General features: G+C 45.7%; 2 protein-coding genes across 2 annotated transcripts in view; both read left to right on the forward strand.

Annotated features, from left to right (window-relative positions):
* The window catches only part of VAX2 (ventral anterior homeobox 2), a 31903-nt gene extending 26634 nt beyond the window's left edge, over positions 1-5269 (forward strand). The window contains exon 4 of the mRNA XM_044663027.1: positions 4711-5269. Coding sequence (XP_044518962.1) covers positions 4711-5208 — 498 coding nt within the window. The 3' untranslated portion in view covers positions 5209-5269. The remainder of the gene's footprint in view (positions 1-4710) is intronic.
* A 3046-nt stretch (positions 5270-8315) lies between these two features.
* Positions 8316-22063, forward strand: part of ATP6V1B1 (ATPase H+ transporting V1 subunit B1) — a 43712-nt gene continuing 29964 nt past the window's right edge. The window contains exon 1 of the mRNA XM_044663026.1: positions 8316-8464. Coding sequence (XP_044518961.1) covers positions 8347-8464 — 118 coding nt within the window. The 5' untranslated portion in view covers positions 8316-8346. The remainder of the gene's footprint in view (positions 8465-22063) is intronic.

Consider the following 22063-nt stretch of genomic DNA (forward strand, 5'->3'; position numbering starts at 1 on the left):
TAAACATCTGTGGCCAGATTGGAACCCATGAAGATGAGTCTTCCCAACTCCAAGCCCAGCACTCTAGCTGCCCAATGCCATAAGTGGCCATGCCACTAAACAGGAAAAGGGACGCTTGCAGAGAACACATACAGCTAGAGACATGGAAAAAGAGAAAGGGAACAAGCATTTATTATGTACCTTCTGTGTACCAGGCACTGTGCTACGTGCTCTATGGATATTGTCTCTTTTGAGACTCACCACCTTGTGAAAGCAGAAGCTGCTACGATTTCCATTTTACATTTGAAGAAACTGAGGCAGACAGAAGTGAAGTAACTTATGCAAACTCACATAGCCAGAAAGTGTCTGATGCCCATTTTAAAGTCAGGCCGTCCAGACTCCAGTGCATCACCTAACTAGCACATACACTGGGAATACTGGGAGTAAGGAATTCCTGGGACCGTGAGCACATATGGAAAGGACCAATGTGCTCGGGAACATCTGTGAAGGGGCAGCTACACACTTGGGAAAGGGCTGTGTTTAGAGCAACTCCTGCATCTCAAGGTGATAGGAATGGAGGTGTCCTCGCTGAAGCAGAGGCGTCTACACGGCTGTGAGCTAAAATCTGCTGGTCTTTGACTGCTATTTCAGCATTTCCTTCCTATGAAGAGAGGAACTCCCTGCTTTTTAATATAGGAAATATTTTGGGTCTTTGCGGTATAGACCTCAGCCAGCAGCTGGCTGGTTGAGAAAACCCTTGTTTTGGTTTAGGTTTTTACTATCCTTTGAATTTGAAAAGTAGTGAATACAACGAGGGGGGAAATAGTTTAGAAATGAGAAAAATGTCACACTCCTGCCTGTGTGACCTTAGACAAGTCATTTAACTTTTGTGAGACTCAGTTACCTGAAGTGTAAAATGCAGGATTTACTCTGATAACCTCTGAAGTTCTTTTATCTGTTACGGTTCAGTAATAGTCTAAACTCTTATCCAAGTTTTGTCCTTTTAATCGCTCTCTTGTTCCCAAGTCAGAAATCATCCTGGGACTCTACTCGGCAAAACTGAGAAGGAGCCCAGTAAAGTTGAGAGAAAAGAAACATTTTTCCATCTCCCACAATTCCCTGGTACAAATTAATTCCTGAAAAAGATTACAGTGGAAATAGAGACCCTCCTTCGATTTCCCATCAGCAGTCAAAATGATTGGACTCCCCGCAGTGTCATCATTTCTTCCCCAGGTTTCTGATGTGCATCTCAGCATCACGCTCACAGCCTCCACTTGTATATCACCTTGAGATTTAGGGACCATAAGTCACTTTTCCGATACAGGACTTTAAGGAGTACAGAATGCTTCCCTCCCAAACTAGCCATAGAACAAGCTGAAGCTGGGATCGGGAAGACCTGTATTCGAATCTGTTCTCAGGCACTTCTTCCCACATGCCAATTTTCTCAACTGTAAAATGGGAGTGATAGTAGCATCCACCCTGATGGGTTGTTTAAAGAATTAAAAATATATATTTGTAAACTTCTCTGCAGAACTTAAAGTAATACAATCAAAGTTATCCCCATTTTACACATGAAGAAGCTGAGATGAAGAGAAATGAAGGGTCTGGTGTCACGAGGACTCTGAACTCAGCTTCTGAACCAAGTGTTCTAACTTTAAAAAAAAAAACATTTTTTAAAAATTCCAAACTTACTGGTAGCTCAGTGGATTGAGAACCAAGCCTAGAGACGGGAGGTCCTGGGTTCAAATCTGTCCTCAGACACTTCCCAGCTGTGTGACCCTGGGCAAGTCACTTGACCCCCATTGCCCACCCTTCCACCAAGGAGCAATACACAGAAGTTAAGGGTTTAAAAAAAAAAGACACAATCTAGGTATTATCTCTTTAGAGGACCTTTTCAGCCACCCATCCCTTTATCCCTAGTTATGAATACCATTTCCCTTTTTTAATTACTGTGGATTATTTTATGGATATTTTGTATATACTTAACTCTCTAGAGGCAGCTAGGTGACACAATGGATGGTGAGTGAGCTCTGAAGAAGTCCCCAAGACCTGAATTCAAACCAGGGCTCAGATACTTACCAGCTGCATTGCGACTCCCCCCCTCCCCAAATCATTCAGCCTCTATTTCCCTTAGTTTCTTCATCTATCAAACAAGAATGATAATAGCACCCATCTCCCAGGGTTGCTGTGAGGCTCAGATGAGGTCATGTTTGTGAAGCACTTACTTTGCAGAACTTAAAGCTTCATGTAAATGCTGCCTGTTCTTATTTTCCATGTACAAGTTATATCCTCAAAGCATAACAAAGTCCCTAAAGAAGAGAAATTGCTTCATTTTGCCATTAGATGCACCTTTTACTGAATAATGTAGACCCTAATAAAGTGGAATTTAATGGAATTGTAAAGTCTTCGGTTCAAGAAAATCCATTCCAAAAATATAAGATAAGGAATTATATAAGATAGACAATACGAAAATACAAGATCAGTCCTTCTGGAAAAGACTGGGAGTTTTAATGGACTGTAGGTTCACTATAAGTCATAATAGTAGCCAACAAAACTAATACCATGGGATTTTTTTCTTTTTCTTTTTTTTTAAACTCTTAACTTCTATTTTAGAATCAATAGTAAGTATCAGTTGTAAGACAGAAGAGCAGTAAGGGCCAGGCAAGGGGGGTTAAGTGACTTGCCCAGAATCACACAGCTAGGAAGTGTCTGAGGGTCAAATTTGAACCCAGGACCTCCTGTCTCCAGTCCTGGATCTCTATCTTACTTAGCTGCCTCTGATGCCATCTTATATTAAAGCAAGGGACAGGGGGCAATTGGGTAGCTCAGTGGATTGAGAGTCAGGCCTAGAGATGGGAGGTCCTGGGTTCAAATCTGGCCTCAGACACTTCCCAGCTGTGTGACCCTGGGCAAGTCACTTGACCCCCATTGCCTAGCCCTTACCATTCTTCTGCCTTGGAACCAATACATAGTATTGACTCTAAGGCAGAAGGTAAGGGTTAAAAACAATTAAAGCAAGGGACACAGCCTCAGTATCCATCCACATCTGAGAACTCTATCACCACTGGGCATTGCAGTTAGGAAAGAGGTAGGTAAAAAAGCTGGGATTGTTCATAAGAGGACTACTAGGAGGTCGAAGGCCCCTGGGTTCCTACCATAGAGGGAATCGCTGAAGGAACCATTTAGCTTAGAGAAGAACATGACAGATGTCTTCAAGTGTGTGGAGGGAATCAAGGGAGATTCGACTTGTTTAATTGGACCCCAAAGGTCAAAACTGGTCAACAGCAGCTGGAAGTTATAAAGAGACAGATTAAGATGGGCAGTTATTCAGTTACTAGCAAATAACAAATATTTCTTATGAGCTAAAATAAGGCGGAATGTAAGGAAAAACATCTTCCAATTATGGCTCTCCAAATATTAGGCGGGAAGGCACTCCCTTTCACTGGAGGTTTGGGGGTAAAGGCTGGATGACCATGTGTTGATATGATGTAAAGGGGATCTTTGTTCATGAATGAATTAAACTAGAAAGAATGAGATAGTGTGAAAAGAGCTGGATAGAGAATTAAAGGACCTGGGTTCAAATCTTGCCTCTGGCCCTGTGTGCCCCTGAGCAAATCACTTCTCTTTTCTGAGACTCAGTTTCCTCCTCTGTGAAGTGAGGAGGTTGAACTAAATGGCATCCAAAGTAACTTCTGGCTCTGCCACCCTATGATAAAAAGGATCATATATCATGGCTGTTTGATTTCTTTCTAGCTCTCAGATTCTGGGTCCTAAACACCTCTCAAGTGCTTCTAGTCCTGTGTTAGGCTTTGCCCTAAGGGAGAAAAAAGAAAAGAAGGAAGCCCTGGTCCCTCCCCTTTGGAAGTCTGAATGATAATGGTGATGGATGTGGTGGTAAGAGTGACAGAGAGGAGAGTGAAAAGATGATAATGAGGATGCTGATAATTGTAATAAAGAGAACGTCTACCATTTTCAGGGTGGAACTGGGCTCTGGATTCCTTTATATCAGGGGTTCCCAAACTTTTTTGGCCTCTGGCTCCCTTTCCAGAAAAAATATTACTTAGCCCCCTGGAAATTAATTTTTTAAATTTTAATATAATAGCAATTAATAGGAAAGAGAAATGCACCTGTGGCCATCACCACTTCCCTGGATGGCTGCAGCACCCACCAGGGGGCGGTGGCACCCACTTTGGGAATCACTGCATATACCTCATCCCAAGCATCTTCATAGGGTGCTCAATGCCAGGTGCCTTTCTAGAAAACAGCCAGCAGAGGGAGGTCTAGCAACCATGGTGCCCTGTTTGGTATCCAGAACCATACAAGTCTTTTGTTTTTCAGAAGGAACCCTAGAGAGGGATGGGCTGGACTTGGCCATAGGATCACAGCCATAGAGCTTAGTTGAGGAGACCTCTGGATGCTTACTCCTAAAAAAGATTATTGGTTACATGGGATTTAATAGAATCTATCTCTTCTCCCTTCTTTTCCCTTCTTTATCCCCAACTCTTGCTTTCTCCTCCTCCTTTCAATTCTTACTCGTCTCTCCCTTTTACCATTCCATGTCTCCCTATCTTCTCTCTGGAATGGCCATAACCATTGCTCCTCTTCACTACCCTTATTTCTGGTTTCATTTCTCCCATGCTCTCTTCTTCTCATTTGTCTCCTCCCCTTTTCCTGCTGTTCCTGAACCCCAACTTCTCTTTTCCCCTCTCCTCTGCCCTCTACCTCACCAAGGTCAAGGTATGGTTCCAGAACCGTCGGACAAAGCAGAAGAAGGACCAGAGTCGGGACTCGGAGAAGCACTCGTCAACTTCCACTTCTGAGGCCTTTGCCACATCCAACATCTTACGACTTTTGGAGCAGGGACGTCTTCTCTCAGTCCCTGGGGCCTCTAGCCTCCTATCCCTGACCACCACACCACCAGGCCTAACCACCAGCAATGGGGCCACCACCCTGGGGCTCCCCCGGAACTCCTCTTCAAGCCTCACTGGGACCAGCCCAACTGAGAGCCCTCACAAAGCAGGAGCCACCTTCAGCCTCATCGGTCCCCAAATGGCCTCAACCTCTTCTTCTGCTCGATTCCCAGCCCCACCAGCTCCAATATGCTTTACCACAACCTCACTCGTGGACTTGCCCAGTGGGTATGAATTGGGTACCTCAGCATTTGAACCATACAGTCGGCTGGAGAGGAAAAACAGTGGCCCTGGCAACAAGAAGACTAATACAACTTAACCACCTCCTTAGTCCACACTGACACTCCCTACCACACATCCATTTGTTCTCCCACCTCCCACCCCATTACCCCAGCCAGGGAGCTAGAAGAGAAAGACTTTTCCACTCTCCCTTAGTCTCTCTCTTCCAGCTGAAAAATCTCATCAACCAAATGTCTGGGCAGTTTGTGTGTGTGTGTATGTGTGTGCTCACTCCAGTGAGTGTGCAAGTGTGTGTCTCTCACAGAAATAAAAGGAAAGGCACAAGAATGGAAGGAGATAAAAAAAAAATCAAACAAATCCTTTGCTCTGCTCTTTCCACTGGACTTTCAATCTCCAAGCCTTCTTTCCTCATTCTCCAAGTCCTCTCCAAACTCATTTAGAAGGAGCTGAACTGAGAGTCAGGAGGCCTGGGAGGAATGGGAGGGCAGAGCCAGGAGGTTGGTCTCCCTCTGGATGCTGGAGTTTGGTTTCTGTCTTTTCAGGGCTCTTCTTAATACACAGGAGACAAAGCTGACCTCCCCTACAGAGGAGGTGGTTGCTAATACAAGGCAATAGAGGGAAGGTTCCTCCTGCCCCAAAATATTTCCCTCATCTAGATGGCCTGAATTTCCATCATTAACACATAATGATCTTGGATTCATCATTGTTCTTACTCAGTTAAAACTGACAAATACCTAGGGAGATAGGATGGGGAGAATGTATTCCATCCCTAAGTTAGTACGAGTGATAAGGGTGATAAGATAATAGAAATGGGTTCAGAAAAAGGAAGACGGAGATAGCAAGGACAAAATTTGATAATTTGACCTTTTTTCCTCAATGGATCCCATGTTTGGGGAAATGAGCCAATAGTGGGGGTCTCTTTCCTGAAATTACCTCTTAATTGGCCCAAGTCAGGATCCTTAAAAAGTGGGCAATAAGACATTCCTCACCTTTATGCCTACACTCTAGGCAGGAGGCTAGGCCTGGCATAGTGTTCCAGGGATGCTAGGAGAGCAATGAATGGGGCATGGGAATGGTGAGGCGTGGGAGGGAATTGCTTTGCAATGTTTTATGTGACAAAGAACATCTAAGAACCAACAGGAAAAGTACAGATGGTATAACCAGAAATAATGGCTGAAGTTCATCCATGGTAGAGCATGGATCTAGATTCTGGGAGATGGATCTCAATCTCAGGAAAAGAGAAAGATAATCAAGATGATCCTTGCCATCATTCCCTGCCTTTTGGTGGGTACCATCAATGATGAAAGAGAATGTGAGTTACTCTTCTAAGGGAAGTCACAGAAATCCCTGGGGTCAAAATATTGTGTCCTTTCACCTCCATCCCCATCCCCACTATCATTGGCGCTGGGGGGGGGGGGGGGGGGAAGAGCTAGGAAACAATGGGGTTGATTTAGCCTCCGCACCTCCCAAATGCCCTAGGGAAAGGGAGGATCTCTGCTAACCGGATTCAACTGAAGTCAACAAAGTTTTAGTTAAATGTTTACCATGCCTGGGCTGACACTGTCTACACAACAATGGGTTATTACCATTTCCATCACCAATAGCAGTCGGTATCTATACTAATGTCCTCTCCACCCTCATCACATTGCCATCATAGTCATCACCACCATCATTACCACCAGGATCACCAACATCACTACTATCACCATAAATAGACCATCACCATTATCGTGCTATTAATTCATCGTTATTCCCTTTATGGCCAGCATTATCATCAACACAGGAAATGAAGGGGATTATCAAAGTAGCAACGAGGGTCTTTCATCAGGGTGGAGGCACTGCAGTTCAGGGTCACCATGCAATATAGGCACCCCCTCTGAGGGGGAAGAAGAGGGTTTAAATAAACTTTAACCAGGAAGAGCAACAACTGAGAAGAATGAGTAACATTTGAGGAGATCAAAGGCTCTCCGTGTGATTAAAGTCTCATACATCAAAGGCTCTAGGTTTCCAGAGATATAAGATCTGCTCCAACCACAAGGTTAGTAAAGTCCAGGCAACTTCTTCTGCTAACTCCATTTACCATCATCACTATTTCCAGGAACACTATCAGTATCACCACAGTCATTCTCACTATCCTCACCATTGTATTGTAGAAGATGGCAGGATGGAATTCCTGCAAAATACAGGGTCAACCCTCACCCTTGGGTTTGCAGGAATTCCATCCTGCCATCTTCTACAATACACCATCCAGATATCACCATGAGCATCAACTGTCACCACGGCCATGGCCATCCTGACCATAAATAGTTATTATTATCTCCTCCCCACCATTATTATCCCTAGTAGCATCATTATGATTTTAATCCTATTTTCCCGATTACATACAGAATAACTTTTACCATTCATATGGAATTTTACAATCCAAATTCTATCCATCCCTCCTTCCCTCCGCCTCCCTAAGGAGGCCAGGAATCTATGTTATCCAGCGTCATCACGATCATAAACTGCTGTCATCACTGTCCCGTACATACACAATTCTTTGAAGACAAACTTGGGAGAAAAAAAAGAAGGCAGAAGACTTCAGGTCTAAGTCGGGCATACAGTCCCAGCCATGGGAGGATTCCAATCCAGTAGAGGAGGTCTTCCTGGATTTTTAGGGACTTGAAGTAGAGAGATGAAAGGTGCCTTAAAACAGGAAGATAAGAAGATCGTCTCGGCCCCAGAGTATCCAGCCTTTTCAATCTTCGGTTCACACCCCCCATCCTCCGGACTCTTCCTTCTCTCCCCTAAAGTAGCCCCTGGGAACAACCCTGGCTTTGTTAAGAATTTATGAGATCTTAGAAAAGTCATTTCACTTCAGTGAGCCCTTTTCCTTATCAGTAAAATAAGGGGAGTTGATGGGACGACTTTTAGGTGCCTTCCAGCTACCTATCTATAAAGCTATCCAAAGGAGCAGCCGGTAGGGATAAGGCGTGGAGCAGGTGAAGGGGAGGAGATAAGAGATTCCTCTGGGTCCGAGAGAACGACTCCCTTTGAAAGTCTAGGATTTCCTATTTACTGTCAACAAGTGTGGAAAAGAGGAGGAGGAAGGGGCTGAGCTAAAGGCAGCCCGGCAGGCAGAAGGCAGCCCTCACCAGCTCCAGCCCACACCCTTAGTTTAAGAGCTGACTGCCCTGGATTCCTCCATCTCTACTGCTGAGAGCAGACTGAGTGGGAGATGGCAACTGAGGTAGAGTCTAGATCAAGTGACATCCTGGGCACCTTCGGAGCAGCTGCCGCAGCTCGGGAACACGTCCAGGCAGTCACAAGAAACTACATCACCCATCCCCGAATCAGTGAGTTTTCTCCCCTCTGGCATGATGGGCTTTCCTTAGGAGGGGGATGGGTGGGTTTCCTGCTCTATGACATCCCTCACCCCCAGCCCACTTTCTCAGCCCCTTTCAGGCAGGGAGGAGAACTTTGGATGGCCAGGAGGCCTCAGTCCTTTGAGGCCCAGGGGGTGGAGGATGGGGGGAAAGAACTATCCCTCAAGCCTTCTCTGAACCTCCTTTATGGAGACCTTCCTATGCCTTGCTTCAGGACACACAATAAGGAAGTATTTATGGACCCGAGGGTGGGATGGGAATGGGGATGAGAGCCTGGCAGAATTGGGTGCCCTGTTGTCCAAGGAGAGGGGTCATGAGGCAACTTTGCTCAAAGCTCTGGGATCCAGAGCAGTAGGAGACCGAAATGTGTGGGGAAGAGGGGGTAGCTCCAAGTTAGCCACTCTGTCCCTCTCCCAGTTCCAGCTGATGGCCAACTCTGACACTGGGCCTCCCTCTGTCCTTCCCCCAACCGAAGTAGAAAACTCTAGAATAAAAAGGGCTATTTGCCACCCCCTCCACCAGCTCTCCTCTCAACCACACTGACTCCCAGCTCCTACAGAAAGTACAGACAGGCTCTGGGCTCCCCACAGACACTTCAGGGGAGCGAGAGCCCTGCAAACCATGTGTCTGAGTGCCAGGGTGTGTGGCGTCCGCCAGTTTGGGTACCAGCTGTGCCCATCGCGGGGTGGGCTTGGAGGGGGCAGGAATGGAAGCAGGGTTGTGTGTGTGTTGAAAACACTCCCCATTAGGAGTCCCCCTTTTCCCTTTTGGCCCAGATCTATCTCCAGAGTGAGAAACAGACAGACACACACACACACACACACAGATCTATCTCCAGAGTGAGAGACAGACAGACAGACAGACAGAGACACACACACACACACACACACACACACACACCTCTCTCTTCCCCTCACCTTGACAAGGTCACACCAGCCTTTCAGCTAGCCTGGAGCTCCTTCTTCCGGGATCAGACAAGCACCAAGTCTGCCCCTCCCCTCAGCCCTTCAGGGTTCAGAACTCCCAAGAGCCGGTTCCGACTGCCGATCTCTGGCCAGATAGGGACCGCTGGGAGACCTGGATGGCCGGGAAGGGGAAGGAGCTGCTTTAGCCTCCCCACCTCCCAAATGCCCCAGGGGAGGGGAGGACCTTTGCTAAGCCGATTCAACTAAATCAACCGAGTTTTAGTGAAATATTGACTGTGTCCAAGTGCCCAGGCTAAGGGTTGGGCGTGCTAGGACTGGAGGAGACATTCGCCCTGCTTTCCAGCAAGCCTTGAGAGGAGGGCCAAGAGAAAGGGAATAAAATATGAACGTAAATAACTAGGAAAAACGGGAGCGAGGCCACGGAAGGAAAAATTCCGAGGCAGAAGAGCCCTCCCAGGCAATCCAGTGCCACCTTTCACCTCACAGGCAGAATTTACAGTCAACAAAGACTGCCAACAAACATTTCCTAAGTATTAAACACTTGGCACTGCCTCAGGTGCTAAGGATGCAATAGCTAACGTTAATAATAGTTAGCATTTCTATAGAGCCCACCATGTGCCAAAAGCACTGTGCTGAGTGCTTTAAAATGACTGTCTCACGGGAGGTCCTGGGTTCAAATCTAGTCTCAGACACTTCCCAGCCGTGTGACTCTGGGCAAGTCACTTGACCCCCATTGCCTACCCTTACACAGTATTGACTCAGAGATGGAAGGCAAGGGTTTAAAAACAAACAAACAAACAAATAAATAAAATGACTGTCTCATTTGAAAGACCTGGAGAGGCAGGTGCTATTATTATCCCCACTTTGCAAATGAAGAAACTGGCTTGGACCTCTCCTGGCCACCTTCAAGAGCTCACATACCAACGGGAGACACGAGAAAGCAGCTAGGTACAAACAAGGTTCATATTGTACAAAGGGAAGGTGATCTCGGAGAGAAAGTGTTAGAAAATGGAATTAGGGTTAGCAAGACTAGTTCTAGACAGGTATGCTAGGTATGTTCCCGGGGGTGGGGCGTTAGGGTTACAAATTGGCCATGGAAAATGGAGGCCTCCAGTTAGGTTTCAGATAAGCATTCCAGGTGGAATAGTTTTGAGATCATCTGATCTGGCTGCCTCATTTTATCGATTCCAAGTCTGAAGTCCAGAGAGAGATGATATGATTCCCTCCAGGTCCACTTAGTGGAAGAAGTAGGAATTGGGCTGGGTGCCAGAGTCCAATTCCTATGTTCTTTACATGGCTCGTTTTGAGTTCAGGTTGTGGGGAGATGGTGGGAGGAGTGCAGGGAAGACGTAATGGGGATCATAACCCTAGAGCTGACCTTGAAAGAAAAGAGGATTGGGGAAACTAGGTAGCATAGTGCCTAAAATCAAGAGGACCTGGGTTCAAGTCTGGCTTCCAACACTTCTGAGCTATACAACCCTTGGCAAGTCATTTAACTTCAATTACTTAACCCTTACCACTCTTCCACCTTGAAACCAGTACAAAGTATCCCTAAGACAGAAGGGAAGGAAGGAAGGAAGGAAGGAAGGAAGGAAGGAAGGAAGGAAGGAAAGGAAAGTTTTGTCCAGGAGCCAGAAAGACCTGTTTTCAATCCTGCTTCACTCACTAAGCCAGAGAGTACTGGGCAAGTCTTCTTGCCTTTCTAGAATCATTTTACTCATCTGTGAAATGAGAGGGTTAGACTAGATAGCCTCTGGGGACTCTCCCAGCTCTAAATCTGGGATCCTGGAGTCCTAGGTATAGATCAGTGGTTCCCAAACTTTTTTGGCCTGCTGCCCCCTTTCCAGAAAAAATATTACTTAGTGCCCCCTGGAAATTAAAAAATTTTTTAATTTTAATAGCAATTAATAGGAAAGATAAATGCACCTGTGGCCATCACTGCTTCCCTGGATCACTGCAGCACCCACCAGGGGGCAGTAGCACCCACTTTGGGAATCACTGGTATAGATGAAGGTGGTTCAATCTGTTCAAGGGAGGGAATTATGTGAACAAAAGTTCAGAGGGACCAGTAGAGGACAGGACACAAAATGGAGACAAAGAATGGTACGATTTGCCCAAAAACAGAATATGTGAAGGGAAGTCTTATAAGAAAAGGTTGGTTGTAGCCAATTATGGGCAGCCTTAAATGCCAGATTCAGGAGTTTAAGCTCTATTTCCTAGGCAGTAGGAACCATAGATGATGGCTGAGGAGAGAAGTATCATGAGACCAGAAAGGAGCAGTGAATGATGAGAAGACAATTAAAGGGGCTGATGAGGATGTCCTAATCTGATAGGAGAGATGTAGTCCTTATCCTGAGGAACATTCAGAAAGAGGGAGCCCCCATCCTTAAAGGGACAGAGCTCTGATGAAATCCTGCCCTCCAAGAAACCTGGAGGTCTGAAGGAGTTGAGAAGGAACATACATAGACAAATAAGGATTGAGCTAGTGGTAGGTGATCTTTGCTGGGATAGGGAGAGGAAGGTGCCGGAATTAAGTGACCAGGAAGTCTGGTCATCATTGGATCCAATGTCCCGGAGTTTAGCTACCTGCTACTCTCTGAATTCCCACCCTAAGAAAGTGAATAGGGAAAGATGAAATCCTCTCTATATCTGCTTCTTCAACCACTTGGCTCAAGGCTCAACCCAACCCAACCAGCTTCTTTCTGATCACACCCACCCTTCTCCACTCACTTTACTGTCAACAGCCAAGATGTCCTAATACTGAGCCAAGGTCAGTGTTTTTCTACCCCAGAAAAAGTCAAGGGACTTCCTCTTCCCATATCTGACGCAATAATTACATTCCTAAAGTCTGGGCAGGGCCCCACATGGCTACTAATAGGGTGAGCATTGCCATGCCCCATGGGAAAGTAACATTAAAGTATACCACATGGATTACGAATTACTAATAATTTACGTAATACTTAAGGTTTCAAGAATGCTTTCCTTGGGTGCAGCTAGATGGCTCAGTGGATTGAGAGGCAGACAGGAGATCCTGGGTTCCAATCTGGCCTCAGAACTTCCTAACTGTGTGTCCCTGGGCAAGTCACTTGACCCCCACTGCCTAGCCCTTACCACTCTTCTGCCTTAGAACCAATACCCAGGATTGATTCTAAGATGGAAGGTGAGGGTTTATTAAAAAAAAATTATGCTTTCCTTGTGGTACCCCTGTGAGATGGAAAGAAAAATTATTATTATCCTTATTTCTATTTTTTTTCTGGACCTCTGGTTTCATTAGTGTAGGCAACCTATTACCCACACAGGTACAACTCAGCAAGTCTTCTGTGACTTAGTTGTCTGTGGAATTAAATGATTTGCTCAATGATTTGCTCTACATCTAGAAGGTGTCAGAGACAGGACTTAAACTCATCTTCTGGACTCCAAGACTGGCCCTCATTGATGCACTATTAACACTATTTTCGCCTTTCCTCATTCTTCTTCCTCATTAGACTGATTTTTTTCTTTTTCTTTTCTTTTTTTTTTTTTTGTATCTCTGATTCTTAGTCCACTGTTTGGCATAAAATGTTTAATAAAAACTTGACAGAACAGGAAACTGAGGCTTAGAGAGGAACAGCGTGCCTATGATCACACAGCTGCTATGTGGCTGAGCCCAAGTCCCCTGACTCCACATGCATTCTTTTCACTCTACCACACCATCCCACCTCTTATTGTCAGTGTCATGCAGTAATGGCTATCTTTGCCTACCATCAGGGCTACAGCTAAATTCCTACCTTCCTTGCCCTGGAGGCATCACCCAGGACACAGCTGGCTGGAAGACCCAAACCTTGATTAGGCTGGGTTGTCAAATGGTTACATCTTTTTTTTTTTTAAACTGTTTTGGCTGATATTTTATATAATACTTTTATTATGAAAGATCCCTGCTACATGGCACTATTCAGCTTTGGAGCCAAAGAGACTAGGATTCAAATCCTAGCTCTGCTTATGATGAAGTGTGTGGCCTTGGTCAAGTAATTAAAGGTTCCTATACCCCCAATGTCCTTGTAGGAGGGTTACAGTTAGACTAGATCCAGGGCGGAGAAACTATGGCATCAGTGCCAGAGGGGGCACTCAGCGCCCTCTCTGTGGGCATGCACATCATTGCCCCAGCACAGAGTTTGCCAGAGTTTGTTACTAGAAAGCCAGAGGGATGCAGGGCCAGGCTGCTTCCCTCCCTCTCTCCAAGCACACCTGAGGACATTTCTCATATCACCTGCCCCTCTAAAAGGTTCGCCAGCCCTGGACTAGATGATCTTTAAGGACATCTTGAGATGCAGGATCTATGCTACCTTGTGCTATGATTGTTGTGAGAGGGCATTAAGTCCTGATTTTGGTAATCTGACTCCTATTCCCCAGTTAATCCTAACCCTCTGAGCACCATGAAATGAAATGAGTCCTTGATTGGGAGTCAGAGGGCCTGGATTTAAATCTTACTTCTTATACTCACCACCAATCCAGTTTTCCTTAAGTAAGTCCCTACTCCTCTCTGAGTTTTAGTTTCCTCATCTGTTAAAAGAGTAGTTTGAATTAGCTGACCCATAAAGACCCCATCAAATTCTAAATGGATACATCTTTAGTCTTCAGCCTCAAAACAAAATTACAGGCATTATGAGTATTAATACCAAATTTTTTCACAAGGAAACTGAGGCACAGAGAAATTTCATGGTAACACAGCCAGGAAGTAGTGGATTTTGAACTAAGTTTTTCTTGACTCCAAGGCTAGTTCTCTGTCCACTAGACTACACTGCTCCTCACCTATCAACAGCATTGCATACCATTGTAGCCAAGGAAGAAGACAGAGAGAGACAAAGAGAAAAAGAGAAAACATTCGTGCTCTAACAGCACGCCAAAGACTCTCAGAGCTGAAAGGGACCATGCAGGTAGGGAACATCTAGTCCAACCCAGACCTATACAAGAATCCCTTCTACCAAAAAAAAAAAAAAAAAAAAAAAAAAAAAAAAAGAATCCCTTCTACCACCTAATGAGCAGTCATGGAGCCTTGAAGAGCCCCAAGGAGGCAGAATCTACTTTCCCCAAGATGACTCTACTACTTTCCTTACATCAACACTCTCTCTATCTCCTTTGGAAGTACTTCCTTTAGTCGGCATTAATTAACTGCCTACCACGTGCCAGGTATACTGGGCTACAAAAGCAAACTGAAAAAAGCTCCAATTTCAAGAATCTTCCATCTCATTGGATTTTCACTCTTTGCTCTTCTGCTGTCCAGAGTCAAGTCCATTGGAACCCTCTTGCACATGACAGCCCTTGAGCTTCTCACATAACTCGTGTCCTCCATATATCTCCTCTTCTCCAAGCTCAACATTTCCATTTTCTTCAACAGATCTCCATATGGCTTAGTCTGAAAGCTTGTCACCATCCTGGTTGCCCTCCTCTGGTATTCCCCTGATAAAATATTCCCAGAATTGAACACAGTACTCTAGCTATGGGCTGACCAGAATGGAGTCAAGTGGATGGGCACCTCCTTCATTCTAGACATCACTTTTTTCTTAATGCAGCCTGAGATCCCATTAGCCTTTCTCATTTACCACAGTATACTCAGATTAAGCTTGCTTTCCACTAGGTCTTTATTTATCTGTCTATTTATTTATTTATTTTAAGCCCTTACCTTCCATCTTGGAGTCAATACTGTGTATTGGCTCCAAGGCAGAAGAGTGGTAAGGGTAGGCAATGGGGGGTCAAGTGACTTGCCCAGGGTCACACAGCTGGGAAGTGTCTGAGACCAGATTTAAACCTAGGACCTCCCGTCTCTAGGCCTGGCTCTCAATCCGATGAGCTACCCAGCTGCCCCCTCCACTAGGTCTTTAGAGAGAGATCTGGTCATGGCTTCTCCATCTTGTACTTTGACCATGAAGACTAATCCCTTTCCCAAATGCTGTGTTTGGTGTGTTTTAGAAGGCCCCCTAGGACCCAAGGATGAGAGTCCAGTAGGGGAGTAAGGAATAGGAGGCAGAAGGGACCCAATGGGCAGTCCCCAGCCTCTGAGGAACCCAGGAGTCAGCTCCTTCCATAAGAACAGATTCCCTGCTCCCATCTTGCTTTCCTTGCCCTGCTGGCTTGCCCTAATCCCTTTCCTTCCCTTTCTCTGGCCCCCTGCTCTTCACCTCTGACCCCTAGCTCTTCCTAGTGTGAAGGGCAGGGCAGGGCCTTCACAGGAGGGAGGTGGGAGGAGAAGCCAATTAGGCAAGGAGGCTCATTAGGAGAAACACCTCTCACAAAGGGCAGCGGCTAGAGCTGGAGGGAAGCAGTGGGGGTATGGGGTCACCCCTGGAAAACCAGACTAAAGCCTGAGGTTTCTTCAGCCTTAGAGGGCACAGGCTAAGAGGGTCAGGTCCCATGTGTATCACTTCTTGGAGAGGCCAGAGCTGGGCTATACTCTAAACCCCAGGCAACCAGTGCAAGGGCAGCATTCAAAGGGCAGCATTCAGGATGGTGAGAGGTCAAGAGACCACGTCATAGGGGATCTGCCAAAGGAATTGGAGATGTTTTGCCTAAAGACTTAAGCAGGGGCAGGAGAGGAGGGGGAGGGTGTCAATGATTAAATTTTAAATATTGAATGTGCTTTCATGTGAAAGTGGGGCTAAACTTGCTCTGCTTGGTCCTAGCTGAGAGAACCATGGATTGGTCAATCGATCGCCGAGCACTTATTAAGCACCTACTACGTGCCAAGGAGTTAAGGACACTGAGATAAACTTCCCTCCAAGACCTTACATTCTATGAAGGGAGACAGCATGTATATAGAAAGATGACATCTATCTAGCTATCTACCTACCTATCTGGGAATTAGAGGTGTTTTTGTATATTCCAAAACCAGATAAGACATTTGTAAGTATATTATATATTAAGATCAAGAATTTGCCAAGCACTTGGATCTTCTTAGGATCTTCCCAGCTCCTCTGAACTTATAACAAAGACCTTTTGCTGTGAATCCAAGAATTTTTTCTCCCCCATTAAAGAAAATCTCAGCTTTGCATCTGAAAGACTCTTCCCTTGGCACACACTGGAATCACCCAAACTCCCTAAAGTCTCCTCCTGCACTTCTTTCATCCACCATGTTTCTTTTCTAGGCTCATCACTTAGAAGAGCCCTTCTTTTGTTGCTTTCTCAGTTTCCTCACTTGAAAAATAAATTCATTGGACTAAAGGATCTCAGAGTCCCTTCCAGCTTCCCTCTGAAGCCACAAATAAATGCATGAATGAAAAAGCAATGAGGAAGCACTTTGTGATTGTTGTTGTTCAGTCATTCTAGTTTGGTCCAACTCTTGGTGACTCCATTTTGGGTTTTCTTGGCAAATGGACTGCAGTGGTTTGCCATTTCCTTTTGCAACTCATTGGAAAAATGAGGAAATTGAGGCAAACAAGGTTAAGTGACTTGCCCCAGTCTAGGAAGCATCTGAGTTTAGATTTGAACTCAGGAAGATGTCTTCCAACAGACCCAGCACTCTGTGTACTGTGACTCCACTTAGCTATCCTCTGCAGTAACCGAGACTACACATAGAATGAACAAGAGTCCATGCTCTGAAAGAAGACATATGATATACAGGAGATACTAGCGCCAAATCAAGTGGAGAGGTCTCATGGTCCTTAGGGTGCAACAGCAATGCAGCTGGTTATGCCTTTTCTTTCTTTTTTTTAAAAATTCTTACCTTCTGTCTTAGAATAGATACTAAATATCATTTCCAAGGCAGAAGAGCAGTAAAGGCTAGATAGCTGGGGTTAAGTGACTTGCCTAGGATCATATAGCCAGGAAGTATCTGAGACCAAATTTGAACCCAGGACTTCCCATCTCTAGACATGACTCTCTATCCACTGAGCCACCTAGCTGCCCTGGTTATGCCTCTTCTTTAATGGAATTTCTATCTACAAAACCATAATCATTTTTGATGTTGAACCATTGACAATGCAAAGCACTTTTAAAGTAAGAACTCTCTTTTCTGGGTGTTCGATAGCTATGTTTGCAGTACCCATAGGAGCAACTGCACAATGGTGGCTCCCTTGCTTGATGGCTCTAAAGTCCAAGCTGATAGGAGGGTTAATGTTCTTGAAGACATTCTTTTCCTAGGCTTTTTGCACTTCCTTACCTATTGGTGGCCATTGATCGGTGGTTAATGGTGGTGAAAATGTAGAGATATTGAGCTCTTCTCCCCAAGAGTTGTTCCCCTCTCTGATAGCCTTGGAGATCAAGTTAGAAACAGGAGCACAGTCTGGGAAGTACCATATTCTCCAGAACATATGAAGTTTAGGTTCTGGCTGTCTTCAGGGTCCAGAAGGAAGTAGTAGTCAAGGTGGAAGCGTGGTTTGACTGCCTAGCACATGTTGCTTCCATCTCTCCCTCAGGAGTGTTTTCTCTGATTTGGGATTGGTCTAGCCCAGTGATAGCAAACCTTTTAGAGCTGAGACTAAGTGCCCAAACTGTAACCTTCATGCTACGTGTGAGCCCCACAACTTACCCCAGACAGAGGTGGGCTACAGGGTCAACCCATGCCTAGGCAAAGCCTTGGAGGAAAGAGATGGAATGCTGTTATAGGAAATAGCATGTAGACCAATGTGGCTAGAAGGCAGGTTACATAGGAAGGGTAATAGGAAAAAACCTGAAAATATAGGAGGGAGCCAGGTGACTTAGGACACCTTGTAGGGAAGTCAGCCCTGTATCAGAGTTCAAGAAACTCAAGATGGCTCCCTATCAGAAATGCTGCAGGGGCAGCTAGGATTGAGAACCTGGCCTAGAGACGGGAGGTCCTGGGTTCAAATCTGGCCTCAGACACTTCCCAGCCATGTGACCCTGGGCAAGTCACTTGGCCCCCATTGCCTACCCTTACCACTCTTCTGCCTTGGAACCAATACACAGTACTGATTCTAAGATGGAAGATGAGGGTTTACAAAAAAAAGAAAGAGAAATGCTGTGGAGAAGATTCATAACTGGGGGAAGAAGGCAAAGTGGACTCAAAAAATGTGTGAGGCCCTTTACCACTCAAAAGCTGCATTGTACAGTGGGAAGTGGGTGGGATTTGGAGTCAAAGGACTTGGATTCAAATGTTTACTCTGTTACTATCTGCAAGATCTTGGGCAAATCTCTTAACATCACTGTTTCCTCCTCTGTTAAATGAGGGGGTCGAATGAGAGCTCCAGACCCGTGATCCTAGGTCCTAGGCCAGAGGGAGGAGATTACAAAAGATGCGGAAGAGAAAAATGTGAGGCAGAGTCTTCTAGATCACTGGAAGGACTGGGACAGAGCTAGTCACGGAATTCAGGAATCCTGGTTCTTCCATCGCCATTGGTCTGTCACATCACTAGAAAGAGACCAGAGAGGGCTAATGTGGTAGCTGAATTTGAAGGATGGGGGGGATTGCTACCAATGGAGCATGGAGGAATGGGCGGTAGAGGCACTATTCCAGACTGAGGATGAGACCAGACATCTGAGTCAGCCTGTAGACTACATGTGTGTTCATTAGCTATAGATAAGGCTGAGAATACAGATCTGGACCGCTGGGGATGAGGGAGAGTAGAGTGAACCTTGAATGCCAGGCCGAGCCATTTCCCCCTTTCTTCCTTCCTTGAACACGTGTCTCTTGCTGCGTGCCTTGGTTTCCTTCTCTGTAAAATGAGAAGATTGAGTTCAATGGTCTCTGAGGTCCCTTCCAGCTCTGATATTTTATTTTGTAAGTGTATAATTCCCCGTCATTTCCTGCCCTCTAAATCTCTGTTGTGTCACCCTGGTCCTTCTTCCTCCTCCTCTTTTCTTGTTATCACCCTCCCTCTCTCTCCCCAGCCTGCAATCCCAGCATCCAAAATCTGGCAGAGAATTAACCGGGGCCACACCAGGGCGATGTCTCCCGTGCCCCCCCCCCCCACAGCCTCACGCATGGGCAACCCCAGCCTTTCTCTGCCGTCCCCTCACATGATACTGCAGGTGTGCCTGGGCTGCTGGTCCCCAGGCCCTAATTAGTGGGCTGGTGGGGGATCCCCTGCTGGGCCTTTGACAGGGGAGCCAGCAGGAGGTGGGAGGGGGGTAGGGGTTAGGGGTTGGGAGTTAGGGGGGGTTGCCTAGGACTGACAGCCTCGTAAAAACTGTCAGATAGTACAATGAGCAGGTTACACAAGGAAAGAAGAGGGGGAGTGGGGGCTGAAGGAGCTCTGGGGCTCCTTGAGGGAACGTCTAAAAAGAGCTGAAAAGTCCTGCTCCAGACCCCATAGAGGTCATTTGATCCAGCACCCTGCCTCCTTCCTCACCTAACTCCACAAACACTGGCAAGCAGAGCCCACACTCTTCAAAATCTTAGGGAACAAGGATCGATAGCCTCTGAATTCTGTATCCTGGGGCCCCAGCTAGCTCAGTAACCAAGGTCCACTGCTCCAGGCCTCAGCTTCCCCATCTACACCCTCTTAACTCTATATCATGGACAAAATCCCTCCACCTCACTCGCCCTTCAAGAAATGGGAAAGTTGGGGGGCAGCTGGGTAGTTCATTGGATTGAGAGCCAGGCCTAGAGACGAGAGGTCCTAGGTTCAAATCTGGCCTCAGACACTTGCCAGCCGTGTGACCCTGGGCAAGTCACTTAACTCCCATTGTCTAGCAGTGATGGGCTACCTTTTGAGCTTGGTGTGTCAAAATTCGCCAAAAAGCTGAGCATAACTCAGGTGGTGTGTCACTTCGATAAAAAAAAAACATAATTTTGCGATATTTATAGTTCAAATAACAAAAATGTATCATTGTAATATATAACTGTATTTAATAAACCAAAATAGGTAAATTAATATAGGTAGAATTGCCATCTATAGTGCACAGAGTGTCTACACTACACTACAACGAATGTTTCGTCCTCAGCATACTTCTCTGTATGCGGCCACATGCCGCTACATGTCATCGAAAAGGTTTGCCATCACCAGCCTAGCCCTTACCACTTCTGCCTTAGAATCAATACACAGTATTGATTCCAAGATGGAAGGTAAGGGGTTAAAAAAAAAATGGGAAAGTTGAAGGAATCATTCTAGCCTTTCAAAGCCTTACTGACTGGCCAGGGCCGAAGTCTGGGTCTTTGCTGAACCCTGAGGGCTCAGTCCTACATCCTCAATGAGCTCCCTGTGTGCTGAGGAAGCCCGGCCCCATCTTCAATGAGATTGCAACCTAAAGCCCACACAATCCCAAATCAGCTGTGAGGAAGGTAGAAGCCAGGAGACCTGGGTTCAAATCCTCCCTAGTCCACTTAGGACTCCCTCCAGGATTCTCTTTCCCTACTGTGGCTTGAGTACGCTAGACTAAATGATCTCCGAGGTTCCTTCCAGTTCTAATCTCTGTGATGCTTGAGATGACAATATTATTCAAATGCTAGAATGTTTATGTGGTCTAGATGTCAGAGAGGGACCAGACCCAGCACAGACTTCCTAAAAGAATCTAGGAGGGGGCAGCTAGGTGGTTCAGTGAATAGAGATCCAGGCAGGAGATCCTGAGTTCAAATTTGACCTCAGACACTTCCTTGCTGTGTGACCCTAGGCAAGTCACTTAACCCCAATTACTTAGCCCTTATTGCTCTTCTGCCTTGGAAATAATACACAGTATTGATTCTAAGACAGAAGGTAAAGGCTTAAAAAAATAATCTAGGGACCTGGGTCTTGAAGAATATGAGGCTTCAGAAGCAAGAGGAATGATTCAGCTGGGAAATTCAACTGAAGTGAGGTATCCAGGAGAAAAGAGAGGAGAGGTGGCCCAGGGGCCTTGAATGCCAAGCTCTGGAGTTTGGTTTCCTTCTAAAGGAAGGAAAAACAAAACAAAACCAAGCATCTGTTAAGTACCAGGTGCCATACTTGATATTTTACAAATATTTCATTTGATTCTCACAACCACTCTGGAAGACTGGCACTGTTATAATCCCTAATCAACGTTGAGGAGACTGAGACAAATGGAAATTAAGTGACTTGCCCAGAGTCACATAGCTAGTAAGTGTCTGAGGTCTGATTTTGAATTCAGGCCATTCTGACCCCAGGACCAGTGTTCTATCCATTGGGCCACCTAGCTGCCTAGAGACTGGAACTTTGGAACATCCGCCCACCACCCTGGCCCCTTCTCCCATCTTTGAGTTCCTTGTGGGGTTTCCATTCTAAGGAAAGGTCCCAGATGAGCAGGCTTTATTCTGTTCCAGCTCTGATTCTGATTCTTCTTGCTTAGACACTATAATCTCTTGCAAGTTAATTCCCTTTTTTCTTCCCTTTTTGGGTGTTGTTGTCCCCCATTAGAATGTAAGCTCCTCGAGGGTAGGGGCTGTCTCTCTTCCAGCTTACATTTTTATCTCCAAGACTTAGCACATAGTTTAATAAATGCTTTCTGCTTCATGAGTGTCAGGACCTCTGAGAGATTTCTCAGTCAAAAGGGGGCTTAAAGAAGATAATACTGAGGAAAGAGGACTGGCTCATTTCCAAGAGACCTGAGTTCAAATCCTCTTTTTGACATTTACTATCTATGGGACCTTGAGCACTCAGGCACCTCACGTTCATTTTCCTCCAGCATAAAATAAGTTAAATGGCCTCTAAGGTCCTGAGATTTATGATCCCAAGTGATTCCTGGAGGCAGATGGGGGTGAGGGGAGATGGAATATAAT

Source organism: Gracilinanus agilis, chromosome 2 (assembly GCF_016433145.1).
Source record: "Gracilinanus agilis isolate LMUSP501 chromosome 2, AgileGrace, whole genome shotgun sequence".
NCBI lineage: Eukaryota > Metazoa > Chordata > Mammalia > Didelphimorphia > Didelphidae > Gracilinanus > Gracilinanus agilis.